Source organism: Meles meles, chromosome 1 (assembly GCF_922984935.1).
Source record: "Meles meles chromosome 1, mMelMel3.1 paternal haplotype, whole genome shotgun sequence".
NCBI classification, from domain to species: Eukaryota; Metazoa; Chordata; class Mammalia; order Carnivora; family Mustelidae; genus Meles; species Meles meles.
Genome location: NC_060066.1, coordinates 191,360,628 through 191,387,136, shown reverse-complemented (window position 1 = coordinate 191,387,136; position 26,509 = coordinate 191,360,628). Strand labels below are relative to the sequence as shown.

Here is a 26,509-nt window from a genome sequence, read left to right as displayed (position 1 = left end):
TCTCATAAGAGATTCCAAGTCCCAGCCATGTCACCTGATTCCGAGGGTAACTTCGTGAGTCATTTAACTGCCCTGACAGAATTTCTCTGGCAGCTGTGGGGAAGGAGTGGGAAGCACCCAGAACAGAACAGCTCCTGCACAAAGCAGCTAGGACTGAAGAGCCATTTCTCCTTCAGCATGAAAACCAAAGGGCACTGGCCTGGGGCTAGCCTGGTGGGGACGGGCACTGGCACGGGATGCTGTCCTGGACTGAAATCAAAAGGCATGAACTCAAGCGCTGGTTCTGCCACCAGCCATCTTTGCAACAGTTAGGTCTTAGTTTCCCCACCTGTTAAATGGGGATAATGACACAACTAGATGATATATCTGATGTGCAAGTTCCCTTCCCGGAGCCTGCACAAGCAGTGGATGTTTGGAGGGTAGGAAAGCTTCCCTGCCCCTAACACCCCATCTGAGCAAGGGAGATGGGCGAGATCAGGCCGTCTGAGCTGGACCACATGTACTGAACAGGAGTGTTTATGTCAGGCTGTTGGTGGCGGGCAAAGGAAGGTCCAACAGAACGGAATCCTAGGACAGCGCGGCATTATCCTTTGCCTTGACTAGACAACGTGACACAAGCCTTTCTTGGCTTAGGAATTGTGGCCGCCATGTGCACAGGGTCCCAAATCCCCGAAACGGCTCATTTCCCAGATAGTTCTGAGCACGCAGGGAGGTCAGCAACACACTTCCACCATCTCTGTCTGGAGTCAGACTTCCACGGACAGACATGGGCGTGAGGAGAAACTAGCGGGTGGCAGAGGAAGGAGCTGCATGAAGCAGCTCACTATGTGGAATGCTCCAGGCGCACACCCAGAACCTCAACTCCCGCTCCTCCCTGAGAAATGCTTCCTTCTGCCCACTTCTCCTGGAACTTCCTAGAGAGACTGTGGCCAGTGATCTGCTTCCTTCCACCAGAGTAGAGGGGCTGGTCCCCTGGGCTTGATGTGGTGTGACCCTGGGGACCAGACAGGGTGCAGTCTACCATCCCATCACCCCTAGGCCAGGGCCATGTGCTGCCCACCCTCCGGACCAGAGCCCTGCTTCACTTACACGTAGAGAACAGTTTTCTGGTCCCCGTCCTGCCCGCCGTCCCCGACCGTCAGGGTGTCGTAGCCCCTCTCCAAGTCAAAGTCCTCAAAGGCCAGCTTGATCACCTGGGGAGGGATCACGGGGTTAGGGAGCAGGCAGGGGCTGCCGGGAGACACTCATACAGCTCTGAGGAGTTCCCTCCTTAGGTTCCAAAGCCCAGGGTCCCTGGGACACCACCCCACATAGCCCCCGATCCAAACGAAGCATTTCCACACCGACTTTTGGAGTGTGAACTATTTCTCTCCAGGCCTTACAGCCTCTGGGGTCCCCTGATGTTTTCCAGAGATGTTCACAGCACATCTGGCAAATTCTGGGGGGCTGCCATGACAACATCAGGCACATCTGGCTGCCTGTGAGATTAGATTCTCTCTTCATGCTTTAATGCACAGAAGTCCCCCTGGACTTCGTGGCAATATTTTAGGCCACATGTGGAATCTCAGCCATCTTGCCTGCCCCCAGGGATCTGCAGAAGTTTCTTTCAGCCCCTCCTCTGCCTGCCTTTCTCTATCCTTTTTTTGTTTATTCATTGAATAAATGAATGGTCCAGGAAGGAGGTTTCAACAAAATTCTTCTCTCTTAATTCATTTTAGTCCTGCCTTCTACAATATTTCCTAAGCACCCACCACGTGTCAGGTCTCAACAGTGAGCACAGCCTCTGCCCTTGGTGAGCAGGGGAGACAGAACGTACGCTGAGAATCACCAAGCGCCTGCCGAGTGGCAGGTGTTCCAAAGATGGCTGTAGCTGTACAGAGCAGCCGGGGGCTCATGGAGCCTGCGGTGGGGCTGTCTGAGGGTTCTGAAGGCTGCGGAAGATGGTCAGGCCACAGGGGGTGCTGGCAGAGGGAAGGACCTGTCCTGAAGAGTCAGATGCACAGGGCCTGAGTTTGGGTAGAAATGGGACATTCCAGAATGAATGCCGATGGGAGGTCTGCACAGTGAGCACAGCTGCTAGCTGTTTCATTCTGGGGGACAATGTGGCTGGGCCTTCAGTGCAAGGAGGGGACACAGGAAGATCCAGAACTTAAGAAATTTGCCTGGAGCTAAGTCTGAAAGGTCTTAAACATCTCTCCTGGCCCAAAGAGTTGAGGTTTATCGTGGCGGCGGCATTAAGAAAAGTTTCAAAAAGTGGGTGGCAGTGGCACATTAGTGTTTGAGAAAAATGTCAGTCTGGCTGCTGGTGTGGAAAGCGATGTGGCAGGAGGGAGGCCAGAGGAGTTAGGGAGAGTTCCGTCTAGGTGGGCGATAGAGGAAGGCGGTGGGATGGAAAAGATAGACAGATCCTGGCAGTGTTCAGGGCTTTGTGACTGCATGGGTGTGGGGACCAAGGGACGGGGAGGGATTCAGGATGACCTGTGGGTCCCTGGAAGGGTGAGAGGTATTGCCATGCATAAGATGGGACATAGGGAGGTTCCACTCCTAAGGCTACTCTGGGCTTCTTTTTGCCTGTTCCTTTTTTTTTTTTTTAAGTTTTTATTTAAATTCCAGTTAGTGAGCATTCAGAGTAATATTAGTTTCAGGGGTACAATACAGTGATACCACGCTTCCATACAATTCCCGGTGGTCATCACAGCAAGGGCGCCCCTCAATCCTATCCCCTATTTCCCCCCTCTCCCTCACTTCTGGTAACCATCAGGCTGTTCTCGAGAATTAAAAGTCTGTTTCTTGGTTTGCCTCTCTTTTTTCTCCCCCTATGATTGTTTTGTTTCTTAAATTCCATGTATGAATGAAATCATATGGTATTAGTCTTTCTCTGACTGACTTGTTTTGCTCAGTAGTATATTCTCTAGACCCATCTATGTCCTTGCAAATGGCAAGATGACATTCTTTTTAAGGGGTGAGTAATATTCCACTGCAGACATTGCCCACATCTTCTCTATCCATTCATCTGCAGCTCCAATGTGACGAAGAGCTTCCATCTCCCAGTGGGGAGGCTGAAGATGTTCCTCTGTGATCTGTTGTATGACTCAAGGAATAGAGAATTCTATGGATAGATGTTTCCTGTTGTGAAGACCTCCTCTGTGGGAACCTACATACTGCTAGGGTGCTGGTACAGCCTCACCGCCAGTGCCCTCAGGGATCTCAGAAGCCACCTTTTGCTACACTGATTCATCAGCCCAGCTGCTGTGTCCAAGGCCCCCTCCATACTGGGCATGGCGTTCTTATGAGCATCTCTGTATAAGAACACCTGTGAGCACAGAACAGGATAGCGGAGGAGATGAGTGACACTGGCTGGAAGAAAGGTTAAAGGATGCTTCCCAGAGGAAATGAATCCAGGGCTGAGTTTGGGAGATGAACCGGACGGAGTTCACTAAACAGTTAAGGAAAGGGGAGCCATCCAGGCAGAGGGAGGAGCAGGTGAAAAGGCAAAGGTGTGGGACGCACGACTCATCCAGAGACTCCGGATCTGCAATGGTTAAATGCAGAGGGGAGTGGAGGCTGGTGCTGGGAGGAAGTGGGAGGAGCAAAGTAGGAACGGCTGTCAGTCATGATTTGGGCTTTGCCCTAAAGACAAGGGGACGTGATGGAAGGGTTTGTGAGCAAAGGTGTAAAACATCATTTTTGTTTTCGGAGCAACAGCACTGAGAGATGGTGGGAAACCAGGAAAGCGATCTCTGGGCTGTGGCAGTCACATGGGTGAGTGGGGAGGTAGGTCCGCAGCAGGCAACTGGGTGTGCTGGGATGTGCTAGGAAGGAGGGATGGCACAGAACGGTCGGCAGTGAGTGGGGATGCCTTTACCCCTGTGGTTGTCCCATTTTAGGCCAGCTCACCCCTCACACTCCCTGATGGCCAACGGCATCATCACAGGACCATCTGCTCTGCCCGGAATCTCCTTCCCCTCTCTCACCCTCCCTGGTCCTGTCCTGACATCACCATCTCTAAGCCAGACACACACGGAGGGGCCCAGGGTATCTGCTCCGTGCGGTCCTCCCCATTGCAAGTCAGTGTGGCTCCCTGAGCTCCTGGGTACCCCCTCATAGTGGCCAGTTCCGACTGCGGTTTGCACAGACCTCTCCTTCCCCTCTGGCTCTGCTAGCCACGTCTCTTCCCCCAGGCCCTGTCTTCACCAGGTGCTCCTATACCCTTCCTCATCTCTGGGTCTGCATTTACCTACTACTCTGGTCTAATCTGTTTACCTGCTCCTCCACTACACTGGGAACTTCTGGGAGGGTAGGGGGAACAGGGACCAGGTCTTCCTGCCTCTGATGCCCCTGCCTGTTGCTGTACCAGGCACAACCCAGGGGCATAGATAATGCAGAACCAGAGAATGTTTTCCAAACCGTTTCTGGTTTTTCTGCATGCACCAAAGGCTAGGCCGTTGGTCCCCCACCACAGTTACCGTCTAGAACAAAGACTGGCAAACCATTTCTGTAAAGGGCCAGAGAGTAATTATTTTGCCCTGTGCAGACACCTCTGCTGCTGTAGCATGAACGTAGCCATAGGCAGCATGCACACACTTTACAAAATCAAGCAATGAACTGGTTTGGGCCCAGAGGGGCAAACCTGCCGACTCCCGGTCGACGAGATTCTTTGAGACACTTAATCAGTTTTTGATCAAGTTCTCTGACAAGCTTGGACCCCCTTCCACATGCTCGACACTGTTCGGGGCAGTTAGGACACATCAGTTCAGGGAAACTCACAACAACTGCAACTACAAATACCTCCATTTTACAAATGGAAAAGCCCAGGCACGGAGATGTTAGGCCACTTGCCTAAGATCACACAGCTGAGTGGTAGAACTGAGCCTCACCAGGCAGCCAGAGGCCAAGCTCTTTGCCACTCACTGCCTCACAGCAGCTCTAGCGAGATCTCAGGTCCACCAGGTAGGGACCACAACTGACCCTCCCAAACCTTCCCTAAGCTCTTTTGCTGAATCCCAGCAGCCTGGCAAACACTTGCTGCATATAAAATAGTGCAAGGGTGCAGTGCCTTCTGCAGGAGGAGGGGCCTGGCCTCTGCAGGGAGTGATGGCCCTGGAGGCACACTCTTGCCACCATGACCCCCTTGCAGCCAGCCTCGGGGCAGAGGACACTGGCTCACCAAGCCACCTCCAAAAGAGGGAGTGTGGGATTATTATGTCTATAATGGGAAAATACTGCTTTGAAGGCGAGAACCCAGAGCCATAAAATGATTCACATCACTGGTCAGAGCAGCCATTGATGTGAACTACATTTTAGAGCCTCTGACCCTAACGCAGGGGCTAATTACACCAAGTAGACTGTATGACAGACGTAACATTGCAGTGTTGGGACAGTCCCCCTGTGCACCATGTACTGATGCTTTCATTTTTTTTCCTCCTCTCTTTGGCCTTTGTTTAAAGGCAGGAACCTATAATGACTCATTAACTGACATGCAGATCAATCAAACTCGCAAAGTGTCTTTCTGAGGCAAGGAGAGTGGCAGCACATGAAATAGGCGTGATCAAAGAGGCATATTTGTATATGGCTCAGATACCCAATTTACACCCATCAGATAAAGGGATAAATGAACCCATCATCTAGGACGTAATTACTGAGCATCTGCCATGTGCCAAGCACCGAGCCAGCTGTTCCCCAGAAGTTATCTCACTTGCCTAGCAATGTAGAGCAGAATCCCAAAGCTGAGAGCATGGGGCAGACGGTGAGTGCTGGGGATCACAAAGAAGGGGGAGATGAGAGCGGGTATGTGGAAGAGGTGGGCGCGCTGAGCCTCACAAGATGGAGAAGGGTGTGGGTTCCATGCAGCAGATGCAGTGAGCGGTGAACTGGGAGCAAAGAGCAGGACAGGCAGCTGGAGCAGGAAAGGGGTGGAGGATGAGAACAGCCTGGCTGAGTCTGTAGTTGGCTTGTACCTGGCAGGCCTGAGTGGATGGTCTGGACTTGATGGTGAAGATGAGGGGAAGCTACACCTCAGCATGGAAGGGAGAATTGTTGGCAGGGAGACCTTCCAGGAGGCTAGTCCCAGGCCTGGGAGTGGCAAGAGGGCTTCAAGGGAGCCTGAGCTTGTGTTTGGTGCACAGGACAGGGATGGGAGGTGGGCCAGAGCCAGGGGTCTGGAGACCATAACTTCAGCATATAGCTGCCTTCCTGGAACAGTGGGGGATGGGAGCAACACCAAGGAGGAGTGTCCGCCCTGGGTCCTGGAGGACAGCCCTTGCTTCCTGAACACTGCCCAAGACCACCGAAAGGACTGGGATCCCGGGCCTGCCAGCCTGTGCCCAATGTCTTGGGGAGGCTGCAGAGGGTCTGACAGTCTGACAGCTCACAGGCACTTTTTTTTTTTTTTTTTTTTGGAAGCTGGAGTTCAAAAGACCTAACCTGAGATAGTTTTGTCCAGCGACTGAATTTCTCTAAGAGCCTCCTTGTTGGGCTCCCAGTCTATGCTGCCATCCTTCACTCTGTACCCACACTCTGTGCCCCAGCATCCTTTAGAGCAGGGGTTGGAGAACCATGGCCCTTGAGCCACATCTGGCTTATGGACTATTATTATATGGCCCCTTGAGTTAGGAAGTGTTACATTTTTAAAGGTTTAAAAAAACAAAGCACTACAAAGAAAAATGTGTAACAAAAACTTCACATGGTCTTCAAAGCCTAAAACATTTATTATCTGGCTCTTTACAGAAAAGGTTTGCTGACCTCTGGCATAGAGTGAGGTTTTTCAAACTGGGTTCCTAGGTACCCCAAAGTTACATAAAGTTACCTAAGCATCCATGAACCAAGGGAGAGCAGGAGCCAGAGTCAGTAGAGCCCTGCTCCTACCAAAGCAGTTCCTTCTGATCTAGTTCATGTTTGGAGATTCTATGACAGATATGGACCATGGTTTACTCAATGTCTCTCCCTCTGTTTATCCATGCTTAACAGAACTCTGAGTTTGGAGAGAGGCAATGCACTTAGCTAACCTCAGAGCTAAGAACAGCTAAGTAGCAGGGTTCTGGGCAATGACACATAGCTGAAGAGCCCTCATGGGATTTTCCCACCTCTCTCTCCTTGCTTTCCTGGAATGCAGATGTGAGGACTGAGCTGGAGCAGCCTTCTTGTGATCGCGAGAAGAGCCACACACAGAGAATGGAAGAGGGAAAACCCGAAGGTTCTAGAGACACTGAAGGAACTGCTAAACCAGCCCTGGACTCCTCATCTCTGGACCTTTGGTATATGGGGAAATAAACTGTTTTGTTTCAGCTTCTGTGGAGGCATTTTCTGTAGTTCATAGCCAATCACAACCTAAGAGCTACAGGTTTTGAAGAAAGACTTTTGTCTTTCTATCAGGATAAAGCTTAGCATCTTGGTAAGGACAACCTAGGCTGAAATAGCCTTCCTAGCTAGTTAGAGCTCCCTTCTACAATGCTCTGCCCTACTCTCACTTCCCCTGTTCCTCCTCAGAGCACTTCTCTGAGCCCCTGAGGGCTGACCTTGGCTCAACCAGTCTTGGCTTATGAATTCTGCTGCCAGTTTGACCATTAGCTCCATGAAAGGAAGGGAACTTTCTGCATAATGATTCCTGGCTGGACCTTGCTGAGGACCCAGAGCAGGATTAGATAGGTGGCTCTTAGGGTGGGGAGGAGGGGAGGCCAGTGGGAAGGCTGACCTTAACCCCAGGAATTCAAACACGACAGCCTCCAGCACCCTTGAGGAGGCTGGGAAAGGGCGCCCAGGGCAGAGACTGAAAACTTTCAGATGTTCTGGAACTTTCAGGGGTTGGAGAACCATGGCCCTTGGGCCATATCTGACTTATGGACTGTTATTATATGGCCCCTTGAGTTAGGAGAGTAGCAAACCTGTTCATCCATTCATTGGCTCTTTCACTCACTGATTGATGAATTCATTTATTCATGTAGTCATTCAATAGTTAAAATGCACTTGCCAGGTGCTGGGTTTTGGAGAGGCAACAATAGGCAAGCTAAACATGGCCACTGCTCTGAGAGATCCCACAGTCTAGAAGAGGAGATGCATGAGTCTCTGGAAAACACCACAGAGTGTGATGGGTGCTGGAGTTGGGGAAGCAAAGAGATGGAGCAAATATGAGGGCCACAGAAAGTCCTGGCTAGAGGAGGGCCGGGGATTGCCTTCAAGAACAGAGGAGGGGGTGTGAGGATACCAAGTTTGCAGACAGTTGTGGGGAGAGAGGAATGCCGGGGTGATGTGAGGTGAGGACAACTGTGAGAGGAACAGAATCAGGTTTAGGACTTGGAGGAGGCCATTAAGGGGTCATGAGGAATGGGCTTGGGGGTACTTGGAGGAAAGCCCTCCAGTGGCCAGCTAGCATCTCATACAGGGCCCAGCACAGAGAGGGCACAAGTCAATGTTAGCTGGATGAATAACTGAGTAAGCAAATGGGCCAACAAATGTGCTCTCGGCATTTGCACTAGCAAGCGATCATTTGCCCAGAGAGAGATTTCCCAATGCTTCAGGTGCGCAAAGGGAAGAGGGACACTGGTTATCCCTGAGGAGGGAATAATCAAAACCCCTGCTATCTCTGGTTTTGAAGTTCACGAAATGAGCTTTGCTTTCTCTCTCAGGTCCATGCCCCTCTCCCCTACTCTTCCTCGCCCTCCCACCCCACCCATCTGCCTTGCTTTTACTTCTTCTCTTGTAGAGGTGCATTGACTCTCCTGTTCAAATCCAGTGAGGTTCACAGACAAAGCAGATCATAGGTCTCAAGTTCATACTGAGGAGCTGCAAAAGAAAGGCAGATGTGTGCAGGTAGGATACGGGTCTGGGCTTCAGTTCTGACTGCAGAAATTCCATCAGTGTGTCTTCTGGGAGGTCCAGCTGAGAGGTTCTGATAGGAGGCAGCCTCAGGGTCCCATGGGGGCAGGGTTGTGCCTGAGGAGCTACCTGACATGGGGACAGAGCTCCTCTGCCAATCATTAATGTATTCAAACATCTGCCACACTCCTCCTGTGCCAAGCACCGTCCCTGCTTTCAGGGTGCTCTAGGGCTGTCGGGGAAGGAGATTCTAAACCCAGTGTGGCATGATACATACACAGACAAAAGGTGTTGATGCAATGCTGTAGGAACAGAGGAAGAACCAAGACCTGGTGGAGTTAAGAGGGCTTCTCAGAAGAGGGGGTATTTGAACTGTGTGTCAAAGAGGGACAGAAATTTGCCTAGAGGGGAAGGGAAGGCACACTGGACAGGTGTGTCCAGACAGAGGTCTGAAAGGACTGCATGTGTCTATGAACCAGGAGTTCAGCATGGCAGAAGCCAGGGCTGCCTGAGTTGGGGGTTGGGGGGTCCCTGTGTGTGCTTTGCTGTGAGGCAAGGGGGTTATTGTTTAGCACACAAGCTTGGCTGGTCATAGCCACCAGTGTGCCCTTTCAAGGTATGGCTCCAGGCACCCATCCCAGATCCACAGAATCCTATCTTGGAGGAAAGAGTTCTGGAATTTTTGTCTTAAGTTCTCTCCAGGTATTTCTGAAGATTAGAAATAGTATTGTGAGTAGAATGACTCTAAGGACTAAGATAGTCCAAATGGCCAAGGTGGGGCTCACATTTTTCAAGGACATCTCAATCAAAGGGAGAATGTGGAGCCACTTGGAGTGGGCCAGCTTCACTTGCTCTGAGCCTTCTTTCTTCTCCCTGAATCTGCCAAGGTTCCAAGAGGATGGCCTGGGTATTTTTAATTGTTTCATTCTTAGTTTACTGAGTAGAGACATAACCCTAACCTGCCTCCCCATTAAGACTGTAAGTTCTTATCCTCACAATGCGTTGCTGCGTGGTCCATACGTACTCAGTCAATGCTGGTATCTTGACATATTCTTGGTCATTTCTACACCAGAGCATTTTGTTTCTCTTCGGACCTTCTTATTGCCTTGGGGGGCCCTACTGGAACATTCACAGCTTCCTCTCAAGCTCAGCCCATGGAGGTCCTACAAGGGGGATGGAATTCTAGCAAGAGTCCTCATGTCCACAGATATCCAGGTGCCTGGGATGAGTAATCATCTCAGGATCATAAGGAGGGGCAGACATGTGTCCTGATCTGCATGCTTGCAGGCAAAACTCCAACCTCTCCTCCTAGTACCATCCTTCTTCTCCTGTTCTGTGCAAGATAGCCCCATGCATTCTGAGTCCCAAGTGACTCTCACTTACTTCAGATCCTCCTGCAACTTCACTCTCTTCCTCTTCACCTGCTCTGCCCTTAGCCTGCAAACATACTCCAGTTTCCAACATTCTAAACAAACACTCTAAGTAGCCCCAAACTTTCTGTCCACTTTACCTCCCTCTCATGCCCTTTCTCCTTCCTTCACATCACCTTGAAACTTGTCAGAGTGGCTATCTGGGCTCCTTACTCCTAGAACCTCCTTTCCTGCTCATTCTCTCCTAATTTCATGGCTGTTTCTGCCCTCAAAGCTTCACTGAAAGGTCCTCTTTCAAAGCCAAAGCCAATGGTTTCTTTTCTGCCCTTTTCCAGCAACACTTGTTCCTCACCACCCTTGACAGACATATTTTGGTTGGAAACTCTTTCTCCTTCTGGGGTGTGATTCTCCTCCTACCTTACGCTGCACTTCCTCGGTGTCTTAGACTGGATTTCTTTTATCTCTAAAGATGGTGTTTCCAGATCCATTCAGAATCTTCCTCTTCTCTTTGCTTTCTTCAGGAAGAGTTGTCTACTCATTAGGCTTCTATTTTCACCCAAGTGCTGAGGAGATAACACTCAATCTCTCTATTAAACCTGGATTTACCCAGTTTCTAACTGGGTAACATCCAAATGTCACTGCATGAAACACAGGCACTTCAAATGTACCATGTTTTCCTCTTGACCCCGTAAAGCATGTCTTTCCCTTTCCATTTCCTTTTAAAGCCTCCCATTGGTCCAAGTCAGAAAGTATTGCATCATCATTCATTTGTTCACTGAATCAATGTTTTCCTTGTGCCCACTATGTGCCAGGCTCTGTGCTGGTCACCTGGGATACAATGTTGGGTAAGACCTTCCTTCTCCCTCCATCCTCACATCCAGTCAGTCACCAAGTTGCATTCCATTCCATACATTTCTCTTAAATATCTCTCCCCTCCATGTTTCCAAAGCCTTGGAGAATGTCCCCATTTTTCTTATTTGGGTAACTGCTTCTGCCTCCTAACTGGTCTTGTTCCTTCCAGGATCCCTCTGAAATCCTTTCCACTGCTGCCAGAATCATTTAAAAAATTCAGACCTTCCGGATATTGCTCTTGTTCAGAAGAAAGGATGACCCTCATCTTTTCCAAGGCTAATCTCAGCGCCGTCAGTCCCATGCCCTCCCATTTTTCCTGGGACCTTGTTCCATCCAGCAGCATAGCCCAGCTGCTAAGAGCATGGGCAGTGGAACCACAAAGACTGGGTTTAAATCCTGGTGCTGTCACTTACTGGCTATGACAGTGGCTAAGTTTCCTACCCATTAATCTATCCATGATTCAGTTTCCTCATCCATCATGTGGGTTTCTTACCACCTAATTAATTGTGCTATGAAGAGAATGAAATAAAATCAGTTATATAGAAGGCTTAGCTCAGTGCTTGGCATATGACATGTATACATAAGACATAACTATTGTTGTTATTACCAACAATTTAACATTTCTGCTCTTAAAAATCTGTTTCAGGACAAAACCCAAGCCTCTCTGCTGAGCATATAGGTTCTGTATGACCTGGGTCCAGTGACCTTTCCATCCTCATCTTGACCCAGACATGATGAATTCCTTTTAGTTCTGAGAGTTGTTCCAAACCCCAGTACCTTTGCACATGCATCCACTCAGATACCGATTTCCAAGCCTACTCATCCTTGCAGACCCTGCTCAAATGTGAAAACTTCCCTGACATTCCAGTTAGTGGCCTCTTCCAATATTTTCTAAGATAGCAAACTGGATACTCCTCCATCAGCATTTACCCATACTCTAGTTTTTTATTTAAGTGCCTGTCATCTTTCCTGTGTACATGTTCCTCAAGGGCAGAGATCATACCTATAGTCAATGAATGAGTGAGTGCTCATCTCATAAGACATACTGTGAACTTGGAGAGACTAGGCTTTTCACTGAGGAGCACATTACAAGGGGATTGGACATGCAGTCCTCAGACACACCTGTATCTCGCCTGTGGGTCAGTGACCAGGGTTAGGAACACATTATGCATCTTCCCTGATGTCTCCAGGAAGGAAGCCCTGATTCTTCAACCTTGGATTTCCGATTACCACACTTATACCCTTCTTTCTGCACATAATGCTCCCTGGCTTTCCTCCAGGGTGGTGTCAGTAGGGGACACCCTTCAGCCTCTCTAGGCTCCTCAGCTCTACCTGAAGCTCATAAAAATCCCACGGAGATGAATAGGAACATCTCTTTTCACAGCTCACCCCTGAGGGAGTACCTTTCAGAGGGGCTGGCTTCAGAGGGGCTGGTGTGACCTCCTGTAGGACGTGTGAGGGAGTGACTGATGTGGACTGATATGAACTGATATTTACACACCAGCTAAGATTAGCCCTTCTGGGGGATGGGGGGAGGAGGGTGAAACAAATTATTTCTCAGGAACTTCTCAGGCCTTATTTACACTTTCCCCTGCACCTCACCTTCAGGTTCAAAAGAAAATTGAGATAAGCATCTTTAACGATACCTAAAAAAGAGACTCTTGTCAGCAACTTAATAACCTTGTGGTACAAGTCCTTATCCTGATCCAGCCTCCATCCCCATGTGGCTGAAGCATCCTTCCCCATTGACTAGGTTCATCATCAAATGGTTTGATGAAATATGAGTCTTTCTTTGTAAAATGCCTTGCAGAGGAAATCTGTTTCCATTGTCCCCAGCACTGTGGTCCTAAGCACCCTGACCAAACAATTTTAAAATGTTGAGTATAATTTAAAAAGAAATAAAAAGCTTTTTTACAAATTAGTAAATGCTATGAACTGAATTATATCTCCCTGAAATTCATATTAAAACCTTAACCTCCAGTGTGATGGAATTTGGAGATGGGACCTTTACAGAGGTAATTAAAGTTAAATGAGGTCATAAGGGTGGAGCCCTAATCCGATGGGATTGGTGTCCTTATAAGAGGAGCAGAAGACACCAGAGAGTTTCTCTCTCTGGATGCATATAGAGGAAAGGCCATGTCAGGAGGAGGCCATCTACAGGCTAGGAAGAAGCTTCACAAGAAAATGAATTTTCTGGCACCTTGATTGTGAACTTCTAGCTTCCAGAATTGTGAGAATATAAACGTCCCTTGTTAAGGCCATCCTGTCTATTTTGTTTTGTTATGGCAGCCTGGGTAGACTAATAAAGTAAGAATACTCAGAGTCCAAATCCTGTGACTCAGAGCAAGAAGCTGGCCTTGGCTTTGAGTGCATTTTTAAAAACTGGTGAAGTAGAGCTCTGGTTTTCAGGGCCTTGCGGAGAAAAGGGAACAGGAGACAAGGGTCAGGACCCACAAAGGTGGGGACTCTAGTATGACATCCCTGAATACAGTTGGGCTAATTAAAGCTGTACCTATAGTGTGAGGGTTAGTGAGAAGTAAGACTGCCTTCCTTCTCATCTGCTACTAACGCCCTCTGGGTGGATCTGGAGGCTGATTACTTATCTGAGACCTTGACACTGAGTGTACAGCAAACAGAAAACTTCCCCTGAGACTCCTTCACAATAAGTTTGCATTCACATATTTGCACATTACTTGGGTGGGTTTAAACCTTCATACTGAGAATTTAGTATGAGAGGTTTCTGACTGGTAATGACCCCGGGCACTGGAAAGAAGCAAATGTAAACTCTCTCTGGGAGAAACCACCTTCTATCCAGGTCTCACAGAAAAAGCTTATGCCTCTAACCACATAGTCAAGAATTACAGACAGGACAAGGAAGGAAACATGGCTGTGGGGGGCAAGAAGTGAGAAACAACAGACAACAGAATCAAACTTGCAAAGACTTCAGATATTGGGATTAACAGATACAGAATATAAAATAAATATGTTTAACATACTTAAAGAATTAAGGAACATATGAATAGGGGGCAAAGTACTATAAAATATGATCAAGAACACTTTTTTTAAAAAACCAAATAGATCTCATAAAATATGAATGGTGCTATTTGAAATTAAGATAAATCTTCAGTGAATGAATTCAACAGAGGTTAGATGTAGCTCAGATAAATAGTGAAAAGAATGAGAGAAAATTATATAAGTTAAGAAAAACAGAAGATGAAGTGAGAAAGATTAACATGTCCTGTCAGGCTTTCAGGAGCAGAGAAGAGAGAATAAAGGAGAGAAAACAATTGAAAAGATAGTGGCTAAAAATTTCCCCAAACTGATGAAAGATATAATCTACAGATCCCAGAGCTTAATGAAGTCAATCAGGATGAATGCCAAGATATCCAGAACTAGACCCTTGATTGTGAAACTGCAGAACATAAAGACAAGGAAAAGACCATAAAAGCAGCCAGAAGAATATCATACAGAGGAATGACAATAAACTTATAGCAACAATGGGAGCTAGAAGACATTGGTATAACATTTCCATGTACAGAGAGAACACAATTATCAAACGAGAATCAAATACTTAGTGAACAGCAGTGTTCCTTCAAGAACAAGGGAAGAACAGACATTTTAAGAAAAACAAGAACGAAGAAAGTTTGTCATTAACATGAAAATAAGTTCTAAAGCATGTATTTTGGACAGAAAGAAAGTAATTCCAAAGAGAAGGGCTAATATGCAAGAAGAAATAGTGAACAAAACGGTAAATGTGTTAGTAAATCTAAATGGACATTAGTTTTATTAAACAAGAGCAATAATTACTTGTGAACAAGAGAAAGGCAACATGAAAATACAGATACCATAGAGTATGAATTGGGAAGGAATAATAAAGTCAGTGTTCTAAGACCTCTGACTTTTTAGGGAGAACAAAAAATTACTACTTACATTGGACTTTGCTAAGTATGCATATTAACACTAGACATATAGGGTAACCCTAAAAAATACAAATGATAGTATAATTTAAATGGTATAATTTTCCAGTTGAAGGATGAATTGTCAGAGGAGATTTTTAAAAATCCAGCTATACACAAGACATATATAAAGCATGAGAAAGTAGAAAGGTTGAAAGCAAGAGAACAGGAATGATTTATTAAACCAAAACAAAAAAACAAAAAACTGATGGAACAGTTGGGAGTAAAAGCTTTAGGGTCAAAAACATTACTTAAGGTAAAAATAGTCATTAAATAACTATTTTTTAAAAACTTCAGTTCACCAGCAAGATATAAAATTCTCAACTTGCATGCTCTAATAACAGTCTCAAAAATATATAAAGGAAAAACTGACAGAACTTCCAGGAATATTAGGCAAACCATCATCATAATGGAAGATTTTAATATGCCCTCTCTTGATAAAGAAGGCAAAACAATGAAGATATAAAAGATATAAGCACAATTAGCAAGGCTGATACAATGAAGATATTAGAACACAAAAACTGCAAAGTACAGCTTATTTTTTCAGACACCCAAGGAATATACATGAAAAATGACATTCTTGATCCTAAAAGCATTCCTGATCCTAAAAACCTCGACAAATTTCAAATTATTCAAATACAGACAATATTCTCTGACCACAAGCTTTAGAATCAATAACAAAAAGAGAGTCAGAAAAATCCTCTATTTGGAAATTAAGAATATTAAAAAAAAAACCCACTGTTGAAAGATAAAAGAATAATGGAATTGGAAAATATTCAGAACTAAAGGATAACAGAAATACTACCTATAAAACTTGTGGGAATGTAGCCAAATAGTTCTCAGAGGGAAATCTGTAGCCTTAGATGCTTAAATATGATTGAAAAATAATGAATTAAGCATCAAAGTTAGGATGCTAAAAAAGCATCCTAAACCCAGAACATACCCAGTATATATATGTATATACCCAGAACAAACCCAGAACATATCCCGTATAACAGAAGGAAAGAAATTGGTGAAATAAAAAGTAAATATATCAAAAAAAATTCACAAAACTAAAATGGTTCTTTGCAAAGAATAACAAATGTGAAACTTCTGGCAATATTGATTAAAAGAGGTACAAATTTACAAATAAAAGAGGGAATAAAATATATATAGCAAGAGATAGTATACACAACTTTACGGCCAATAAACTTGAAAACTTGCTAAAAGGGACTCAAGAGAAAAATAAGATAATCTAATAGTCCTTTAGTCATTAAAAGTATTAAATCAATAGTTTGAAATCTTCCAACAAAGGAACACCAAATCCAAATAGTTCTGCTGAAAAGTTTCACCATATTTCTAAGGTAAAAGTTATTCCAACCTCCACTATTAACCTCATAGGATAGATAGAGAAGATGCACTTGCCAAATCATTTTATGAGGCTAAAAATATCTTGTTGAAAAAAATCTGACAAGGGTAATATGAAAAAAAAAAAGGCCAATCTCACTAACAAAATGGAAGCAAATTACTAAACAACATATTAGCAAATCAAATATAAGCATTTATAACACTTAGATGCTTATTTAAGCATCTAATACTAAATTACCAAGTTGGGTTTATTCCAGGAATGAAAAGTTGGTTTAACATTAGAAAAATCAACCAATCTAATTCACCACATTAAGAAAATTAAGGAGCAAATCAAAATGATATCAATAGATATAGAAAGGTGCTTGATAAAACTCTACATTTATTCACAATAAAAGCACTTAGAAAACTAGAGTCAGAAAGGAACCATAAGTTAAAAAAAAAAACTTCAGCAAAGATCATACTTAATTATAAAAACATTCTATTTAACATCAAACAATGACAAGTGTGCCACCTTCATCACAGTGATTGACATTATACTGGAGGGTCTAGCCAGAACATTAGGGTAAGAAAAAAATAAAAAGAAGGCATAAGGACTGGAAAGGAAGAAATAAAGTATCATTCTTTGTCCTTTATAGAAACCCTAAGTAATTCACAGATAAATTATTTTAAGAGTTGCTGTATTAAAAAACCAAATAATAAAAATTAATTGCATCTCTAAATACTATCAAGAACTTGGGAGAAAATGAAATTTTAAAAGATATGATTTGTAAGAGTAACAATAAATATAAGATACCTAGAAGAACATATATTAAGAAACAAACAAGCTCTATAATGGAAAAAAAATATACAAGTTTACTGATGGCCCTAAGGGAATAGATATACGGATGGGAAGACTCAGTATCCTAAAGATATCAGTTCTTTTCCAACTGATCTGTAGTTTTTGTATAATTAAAATAAAGATTCTAACAGGTTGTTTTGTGGATCTTGGCAAGATAAAATTTATGAGAGAACAAAAGGGCAGGAAAAAACTAAATGTAAAATAACGTGAAGAGATGTATATAACGGCAAAATACACACACCAACACAGACAAATCGTAGGGGCACAATTTTGAGTGAAGTTGATTAAGAATATATATGATATGAGTATGTTTCTATGAGGTTCAAATACTGGCTTACTAAATAATGTATTTTTAAGGATACACATTTTCACACAAACTATAAAGAAAAGCAGAGGAACAATAAGTAACACAGTCAAGGTACCTGAGGGATAGGAAATGGAATGGGGTTGCTGAGGGACATGCATCACTAAGGTAACTGTTTGTATTTTTTTTTTTCCCTTAAGCTGGGAGATGACTATGAAATTGTTTGTTGTATTGATGTTCTTTATATCTTACTTATGTTTTACAAATATGTTTTTAACTACTTGAAATTTAATAAAACACAATTTTTAAGAATAGCCTGCAGAGAATCTACCACCACCAAGTTCTGGGTTTGAAACCCCTTGAGGACCAACTGTTCCCAAGCCAGACCTGCCCACAGGATATTCCCCATCTTCCCCAGGAGCCTTACCTTGGCAGGGTTGAGTGCTGTGATGATCCACACACAGTGTGCATTGTTGTCATACTGAATAGGGAAATTGGGGGAGGTGATGATGCCCGAGGGGCCTCGAAGGTGGGCATCACACATGCGGGCTGCAGGGAGGAGATGAAAGGCAAGCATCTTAGTTTAGACTACATCCAGTTCCCATCCCCCCTCCTACTTCCAGCCAGAAGAGCCTGGAATCTGTACAGTCCCACCCCAGATATTACTACTTCCTATTTCCTTCCCCAGTTCCCTGCAGCCTCAAAGGAAAGTCAAATTCCGGGAACACTGGTGGAGGGGCAGGCCTACAAGTCCTCACCTGCTGCTCTGTAGGCAATGATGAACTTCCATGGTTAGGCTAAGCAAGACTCCCTATCCTGACTCCACAGTGATAGAGCAGCTCATCTTCCCTAGGATGGTGTGGGCCAGTAGTACTCATGCGGACCTAAAGCTAGGTGGGTCCCAGGCACCTATGGGAGTACTGAGCTTCTCACCCCTTGTTCTGCTGACCTGTTTCCCCATTTGTTCTCAGCCTCCTGAAGTACAATCTCAGGATGTCCTTGTCAAAGCCACTCTAGGAGTTCTCAGAATGCCCACACCCAAAGACACTGCCAAAGCCCCCAGCTCAGCCCTGATGCCAGGTACCCAGAGTGATTTCAGTGCCAATCAAGTACTTCCCAATTCCTTCCCCACCCTCAGCACATGTCTGTAACAGGCTTTTGACTGGAAGCATAAAGATTCAAGGTGAATTAGAAGTACTCTACTCAAGTAGATATAAAGTGTTATCAATCACAGCTTAATCTAATTAAGCTCTTTAAAATAGCTTCTAAACTAATTAGATTAAGTAGTGATTGATAACAGTTAAGGTACTACATTGTACCTAGTGTTTGCCTTCTTTAAAAACATGCTCTTTAGTTCTGGCCATATCATTCTTCAGTGTTAGCGCTCAGCTATTTTAATAAAGAGTTCTAGGAGTCTGTTCTGTTGCTGCCCACATGGCAATTTATCCTAATTGTAGGCAAAGTGCCTAACAGTAAAGAAATAGTGAGCAAACCCAACAAGCTTAAGTATATAAAATGAAAGTGGTGTCAAACCTAGTTTCCTCTGATGGGGCAAAACATCCTAGGGCTCCTCTCTGCAGGTAGATAATGGCCACGATAAACCTTTCCTGGGAAAGCCTTCTTGGAGGACCTGGGAAGCAGGTTCCAAAACCCCCGGCCATAATTAATCTGCTCATTTCCTACACTTGTTCCTGCACTCACTCATTCCTACATATATTGAGTGCCTGTTATGGGCCAGGAAGAATGTCGGGAGAGAAAAAATATCTAGGACACAACCTCTCCTCTTGAAAGGGCCAGCAGGAAGAGGGGGGGGGGAAGCAGGTGTGGAAACAGCCACAATGAAGCAGAGTAGCGTTCAGAGGGTTATTTGTAAGAGGCTGCTGGCTCCGAACTGCCCTTTCTCTACTGGGTCAGCACTGTCAGCGAGGACGTTCCTTCTGGTGGCTGGCCCCGGTCTTACACCTGAAAGATCTTCTCCCTCAGGAGCTCCAGTGGCAGTTGAGTCAAGTTTGAAAAAAGCCCTAGAGGAACACTTTCCTCCATCCCCTTCATGTACAACTGACTGTGCCTGTAATTCTGTGCTGGGCAACTCTAAGATTCAGACTGTACTTGATACAACTGGGCCTGAAGGCATCTCACCATGGTAAGGAGAGCATAGGCTGTGGGGTTTACCAGCTCAGCCTTCTGTATTTGAAACTCATTTGCTGGTTAAGTTGGAAAGCCTGATTCCACTTCGTCTGTAAAATGGGGCTAGTGACATTAGTATAGTTAGAAAAAGACCATCAAAACCAAAACCAAGATCTCACCCACCTTTGCAAAGGGGACTTGTGGATTCAGAACACTAGCCCTGCAGGGAATTCCTCCAAATCTTCAAAAGCACCATTTATACCTCTTCTGGAAGGTCAGGTTTTGCTGCCTTAAAGGTCCTCACCTCTAGACTCAATTTATCTCACACTTGCTTCCAAAAATTAGATGGTATTTGCATTGTTGAAACATGCTGAAGGTCATTAGAACAGGTCAAAAAGGCATTTACCACTTGAAGGGCTTTGAGGGGCATACATAAAATAGTACAGTATGTAGACAGTTAACATGGGGCACCTTAAAATAGGTTTAAAAAGGAGCACCAGGGGCGCCTGGGTGGCTCAGTGGGTTAAAGCCTCTGCCTTCGGCTCAGGTTATGATCCCGGGGTCCTGGGGTCGAGCCCCACATCGGACTCTCTGTTTGGCGGGGAGCCTGCTTCCCCCTCCCTCTCTACTTGTGATCTCCGGCTGTCAAATAAATGAAATCTTTTTTAAAAAATTAAAAATAAAAAGGAGCACTAACTGCTTTTTCCCTCTGCTGTCTGGGTAGGGTCAGGGGTGTCTGTGGACAGACAGACATCCCCTTTAGCAGCCAGTCCCTGGGATCCCACTAGTGGATGGATAGCTCATCGATGCCACCCACACAGGCTAGCAAAATGGAAGGTGCTCAGACAACATCCAAATAAATGACTAAACACATGCTTGTGTTTCTCTATTTGCCTTTTCCCAACAAAGGTTCTTCTGGATAACTTCTAGGAAAGACTTTTCCAGTACCTTCCGTGCCTAAGCTCTGCAGACAGCAGCCCAGGGGACCTTCAGGAGACACCACGGGGACCCACAGCCAGTTCTGGCAATGGAACCAGCTTGGCACCAGAAAGCAAGCAGCTCCAGATGCAAGTGCCTCTGGTCTTCTCCCTCCTCCCCAAATCTTTTTTTTTTTTTAAGATTTTATTTCTTTATTTGACAGACAGAGATCACAAGTAGGCCAAGAGGCAGGCAGAGAGAAAGAGGAGGAAGCAGGCTTCCTGCTGAGCAGAGATCCTGATGCGGGGATGGATCCCAGGACCCTGGGATCACGACCTGAGCTGAAGGCAGAGGCTTTAACCCACTGAGCCACCCAGGTGCCCCCCTCCTCCCCAAATCTTATTCCCACCCTCTTGCATGCTGCCTTCCCTCATCTCCCCTGCTCCTGACCTCCCTCCTTGCCCCTTCCCTAGGCCTCTTGAACCATGTCCCCATCACCAATTCTAAGACAGACAAACCCCAATTAGTAGCTGCAACATCTTTAAGAACCTCCCACTCCAACTCCTGCCCTGACTGAAGGCCGGCTCCTTCTCCCCACTCCAGTGCTTTCCCTGCTGTCCTCGGCAGTGGAGGGTATTCTCCTGCCTCCCAGTATCTCCTTCCACAAATGTCAGCTGAAACCCCCAGAGGAACTCTCCTTTGATCTTCACTGAGACCTCATCCCACTGACACCAGTGTTGTCTCTTTAGCTTTAAGTTCCCCTTCCTCTTTTATGTACTTATCCAACTTAGATCCCATAGTCCACCACTTTGATCACTTTCTTACAAATCTACCCAAGTCTCTTGCTCCCTTTTCCTTTCATCAGCCTGGGTGACAGCAATCATGGATGAACCCCTCAACCTACATTCTCCAGGCCTGCCCCCATAGAGTCAAGCTTTGCTAGAGAAAAGTCACATGAGTAGGAAGAGTGATACCACTATAAATTCATGATTACCCATCTCCAAGAATCCTAGATATTGCCCAGTGACTCTGCCATTTACCTCTATGCTCTGCTCAAAGACAAATACCCTCTCCATGCCCCCAGACCTCTCACCCTTCCCCTTGCCTCTCACTCTCAGTTGATGATCCTGCTTCAGTCCTTGTGGATGACATAAAGGACATCTGGTTGGCACACCCTCTTTCCCATCTCCCAGATCTGAATTCCTAACTGCTTAGGTGCTCATCTACTCCTTCCCTTCTGGTTCCAACAGAGAGATGGCTCCTTCACCTTTCAGAGGCCAGCCCTCCTCATGAGATCTAGTACTCTTGCCCAAACCATGTCCATGAGCATAGCGAGGGCCTGCTGTTCTGGGACTTATGAGAGTCCACCTATGAGATCTTAAACCGTGTTATCCCACTCTTTGCCCTTCTGCCTCTGTACCCAGGAGAGTGACTTGGTTTCAAGGTACCTGTTGTCCAAAACATAGGGTCCTCCAGCCCTCTGTCTTCCACCTTTTGCCCTGCCTATTGATCTCTACCTGGCTCTTCCTTCACTACCCAGTCTGGACTTCAAGACCCTTACCAATACCCTTATACCCTCAATACTCTAATGTTTGCCATTGGTGAATTCTACCACATAGCTTCATGGTTTCCATAGTAATTGAAGTTTCAGCTCAGGTCAGCTTTCTCCCTTGTCTTTATTCAGTTTCCTTGACAATTTCTTACAGAGGTAACTTCAAACATTTGCCACTCAGTTGAGCCACTTAACCCCTGTGGTTACTTTCTACTCTTTGCTGCACTTGAACTCTCTGGAGGACCTGATTCTACTGATCCTTCTCTGTGAAATTCACATTTGTTTGCTTCTATGGTGCCTCTTGGCTCTTCTACTTCTCTGAATGATCCTTCTCAGCTTCCTTCTTGTTCATCAAGTCCTCAAAATTAGTTGTTTAAATCCGGGTAAAGAGTGTATAGTTCTTCGTACTTTCCTGTATATTGTGAGTTTACAATTAAACAAAAATAAAAGTTGCCAAAAAATTCGGAAGAGGGTGTTGTTCTATGTGCTTCCATCCAGTATATTAACTCCAAAGGCTGCCCAGGTGCCATTTTCGAGTAGGATAGACAGCCTTTGGAGTCAGGGTTTGAATCCACCTCAACGCATGAGCTTTGTGCCCTTGGGCAAGAAAGCTGACCATTCCAAGCTCAAGCCAAACGTAAAATATGAATATTGCCATTTTCCTTATAAAGGAATTATGGAAAATGCATACTGCAATGCTTTGTACAAATAGTGTAACAAATGGGAGCTTTATCATTAGTACAAATATATAGGTACAAGTCTTGGGGAACAATGAGGCATGATTTTAGCTGTCAGTATATCACTTAGGGGGAGTAACTACAAAGGAGAGGAAAGGAAGTTTGGGGTAGGAGTTAGGGGGAGTGGAGAGAGAGGGGAGGGGCCAGGAGAGGAGGGGATGAAAAAAGAACTCTGAACAACATTAGCGTTTAAGGAGTGGCCTTGGGAAGCAGATCCAGTGATGGCCACCAAGAAGAAAGACAACCACCTGTAACTGTCATGCTGTTTCATTCCACTGATTTGTGCCGTATTCTCCACATTTTACTCCTGTCTTATAAGAATGAGGGAGATGATGCAGAGCATTTTGGTAATTTGCCCTGTGCCATATGGTATGTTAATAGCAAGGTTGGAACTTGAATTTAGGTCTCTTGAGTCCTGAGTCAGGTGTTCTACCCACAAAAAGGCTTTTATTCCTTTTTTTAAATTACTAAATTACTTTATTTAATTTCAATTAATTAACACATAGTGCAACACTAGTTCCAAATGCAGAGCTCAGTCATTTACCCATTGCATATAATACCCCTGTGCTCATAACATCATGTGCCCTCCTTAATGCCCGTCACCCCAGTTACCCCATCCCCCCACCCATCTCCCCTCCAACAAAACAGAGGATCATAGGGGAAGGGAGGGAAAAGGCTTTTATTCTATAGATATACAGGTATGTATAGATATGTGTGTGTGCGTGTGTGTATGTGCACATGTATGCATGTGAATTTGTACAGCAAACAGGGGAGTTCTCCACAAAGGAGAGGAATAACATGTGGTTTTCTGTTAAGTATCTACTTTATGGCTCAGATGAGATAGATCTAGGGTTGATACTCAGTTCCTATTCTCTGTCAACACCAATTTGTGGGCACAAGAAACCAGGCCTCCAGGTCTCCTGGTTGTCAATTTGGTCCTCTCCATGCTATTGAGTGGTATAGTGTTTAGTGTTCCCTGGAGCCTCAGGGCTCCTTGGACATAGCTTGGGCGCTGTTGAAAGGGGTGAGGGAGGGGCAACCCTAAATCTCTTGCCCCTACTTCAATGAAAGAAGATCTATTTGTATCTGTTTTATTATTAGGCTTCTGCAAATGCTGATTTTTAAATATTGGGCTCCATTTGTAAAATGATTCTGATGAGCTCTGTACTCTAGCACCCGCTCCTATCTAGAGCTGAAGAGAATTAGTAGGTTTCAAATTTCCCTCAGTCTACTTTGGATGATCAAACTTGTCTAGGACACATCAAATTCGAAACTCTTCTCTTTTTCTTTCTTTCTTTTTGGAACTTATTTCTTCGGTGGGATGGAAAGAGAAGAAAAACCTGTGAATACCTAATTTCAAATTCCAAAATGAAGGCACAGTCCCATATTGTTCACTCATTTCAATCACCGATCCATTCAGGTCATCCTCCAACATTTGTTGAGAACCTATTATTTGCCAAGCCCCATGTTTTAGCAGAATTAATTGCGTGGAAAATGAATATTTAAAATCAAATCATATTTTAAATGCATTAGAGGAAAAATAATACCACTGTTATTAGTGGTGAAAACTTTTTAGAATGTGATCTTCTGATAACCTGCTTATTAGTAGAGCTATCCTGGAATTCAAAGAGTTTTGTCCCTTTTTATTCTCAAAGTGGGGTTCACTTAGATTTCTATAAAAATTTACAATTATGATAATAATTCTAACTAATTAAAAACAAGAGATTTTTAAAAGGAAAACTTTCAAAACTGCCGCAATGAGAGGACACTTGAATCTAATCTCTGTCTCAGCCCTTAGCCTTCAGGGAAGCCAAGGACAGGCCATCCAAGTCCAAACCTGGGAGGCTTTGCCTTGTCTCTTGCTCCCTTCCAGGGGGAAGGGACAGGGGCTTAGGAGGGGAGAGAAAACAGGAGGGGGAGAGAGCCTTCTAACCTGTGCTGAGAAGCCCCTCTCTCTACCACAGTTGGCACTGGTTACCTTCTATAAAATGGCTTGTTTAAATGTCACCAGCATGAGGAAGAGGTTTCCTTTTCCTAGTTCACAAGGGCCCTGTGGCTCAAAATGAGGCAGGAACCCACCCAGGGCCAGCAAGCTAATAGGCAGTAGAGTTGTGATCCAGATCAAAGTCTGTGTACCTCCCCAAGCTGTGTGATTATGGTACGACTGGCCAAGACAGTGAGGGAACTGGCATCTAAAACCCTGTAGCCCTAGAGGCTGAGGAGGGGGTATTCCCAGGCCGGGGGAGGGGGTTGCGGGGGGAGGCCATGTGCAGATGGTGCCATGACAGAACCTTACAGATGCTCCTGGATCATTTCTAAGTGAGCACTTTCAATCCACCACCTCCTCTAGGCCTCAAGGTAAAGCCAAGGAATAGTCATGTTCTAGAATCACTGCTTTTTAGCAATCAAAAAAGAGATTCAGAGAGGTGCAGGAACTGGCCTGAGGACACCCAGCTACAAAGTGGTGGGAGTTGCATTTGAATGCAGTTCTGCCTGACTTTGTTTTCCACTATTTTGCTCGGCCTCCCAGAAGCAGAGGATGAGAGACGAACAGATACATAAAGCTTAGCCCAAAGCTCAGTTAACAGGGTGGCAGAGGATTTCGAGTCTAGTGTGTCAAAATCACTGGACATAACCTGAATGGGCCACACAACACTTCTGGAGAAAAAGGTAAGCGTGGTAACTTGACTGTGGACTTCCTTCCGAAATGCCAGTTCTTCCCTGGGCATATTCATGTAAACCACCACCCTTCCTAAAAGAAGAATCTTCGCCAATGGAAAGGTTTTGGGAAAGACTGGATCCCACTACTGTCCAAAGGCATTGTTACTCTGGCTCCTCAAAAGAAATTTTGTAAAATAGATTGGCCGAGGGTCCTTTTTGTCCTCAGACATGGTAATTCCATGCCTCTCTACACAGCTGGTTTCTTGGCTCCCTGAAATTGGGAGTGCTTGCTCTGATTATCCATTCATTCAATTATTCATTCAACATCTGTTATTGAACACCTACTATGTGCCAGGCCCCATTCTAGGCATTCTTGCTCTATTGAGCTGATAGTCTAGCATGAGGATATTCCTTTTCTTGTCAATCTCATTCTGATTCATAAGATGTTTCCATATCCACAACTCTCAAATTAATACAAGATGGTTAGGGGAGGTACCATTATATAACTGGTAAGAAAATAAGGCCAAGGAAAATAGATGATTTGCCAAACTGCCCATGGCTAGCTGGTGGCAAAGCTGAAAGTTATACCTAAGACTTGGTCTTTTGTTTGATTTTTTAAAAACATTAGCTAAGTGGAATCCTTGATATAATATAGCTACAATCAGTGGGAAAACAAAGTACATTATTAATTGTGGGTCATGGCCACCTCGAAGTTGAGTGAGAATGAATACATCCGAGGCTTCTTTCAAAGGTATTTTCATGACCTTCTTCCAAGATTACTCAACAACACATTTAAAAAAAAGGGAGTGGGTTTCAGCTCCAACTCTGTCCCTTCCTTAGTGTAATCATCATCCAAGTTCTTTCCCCTGGACCCTCTCTGTGCATCAATTTCATCTTGGTACATAAGCCCGGAGAGAGGCAAAGCATCTCCTTCTTAAATTGAACAGAAATTTATGGCGGGCAATGTACCTTCTCTTCCAAAAGGCCCTCAAAAGAGCAACTGTTGGCTTTGTTCACAATCTCCAGAGAGACTGCT

General features: G+C 45.1%; 1 protein-coding gene across 1 annotated transcript in view; it reads right to left on the bottom strand.

Annotated features, from left to right (window-relative positions):
• Positions 1 to 26,509, bottom strand: part of LOC123926444 (CUB and sushi domain-containing protein 2-like) — a 596,474-nt gene that overhangs the window by 248,987 nt on the left and 320,978 nt on the right. Inside the window, exons 10-11 of the mRNA XM_045980312.1 lie at positions 17,906 to 18,027; positions 1,090 to 1,193 (exon numbers count right to left, since the gene is read on the bottom strand). Of these exons, the coding sequence (XP_045836268.1) occupies positions 1,090 to 1,193; positions 17,906 to 18,027 (226 nt within the window). The remainder of the gene's footprint in view (positions 1 to 1,089; positions 1,194 to 17,905; positions 18,028 to 26,509) is intronic.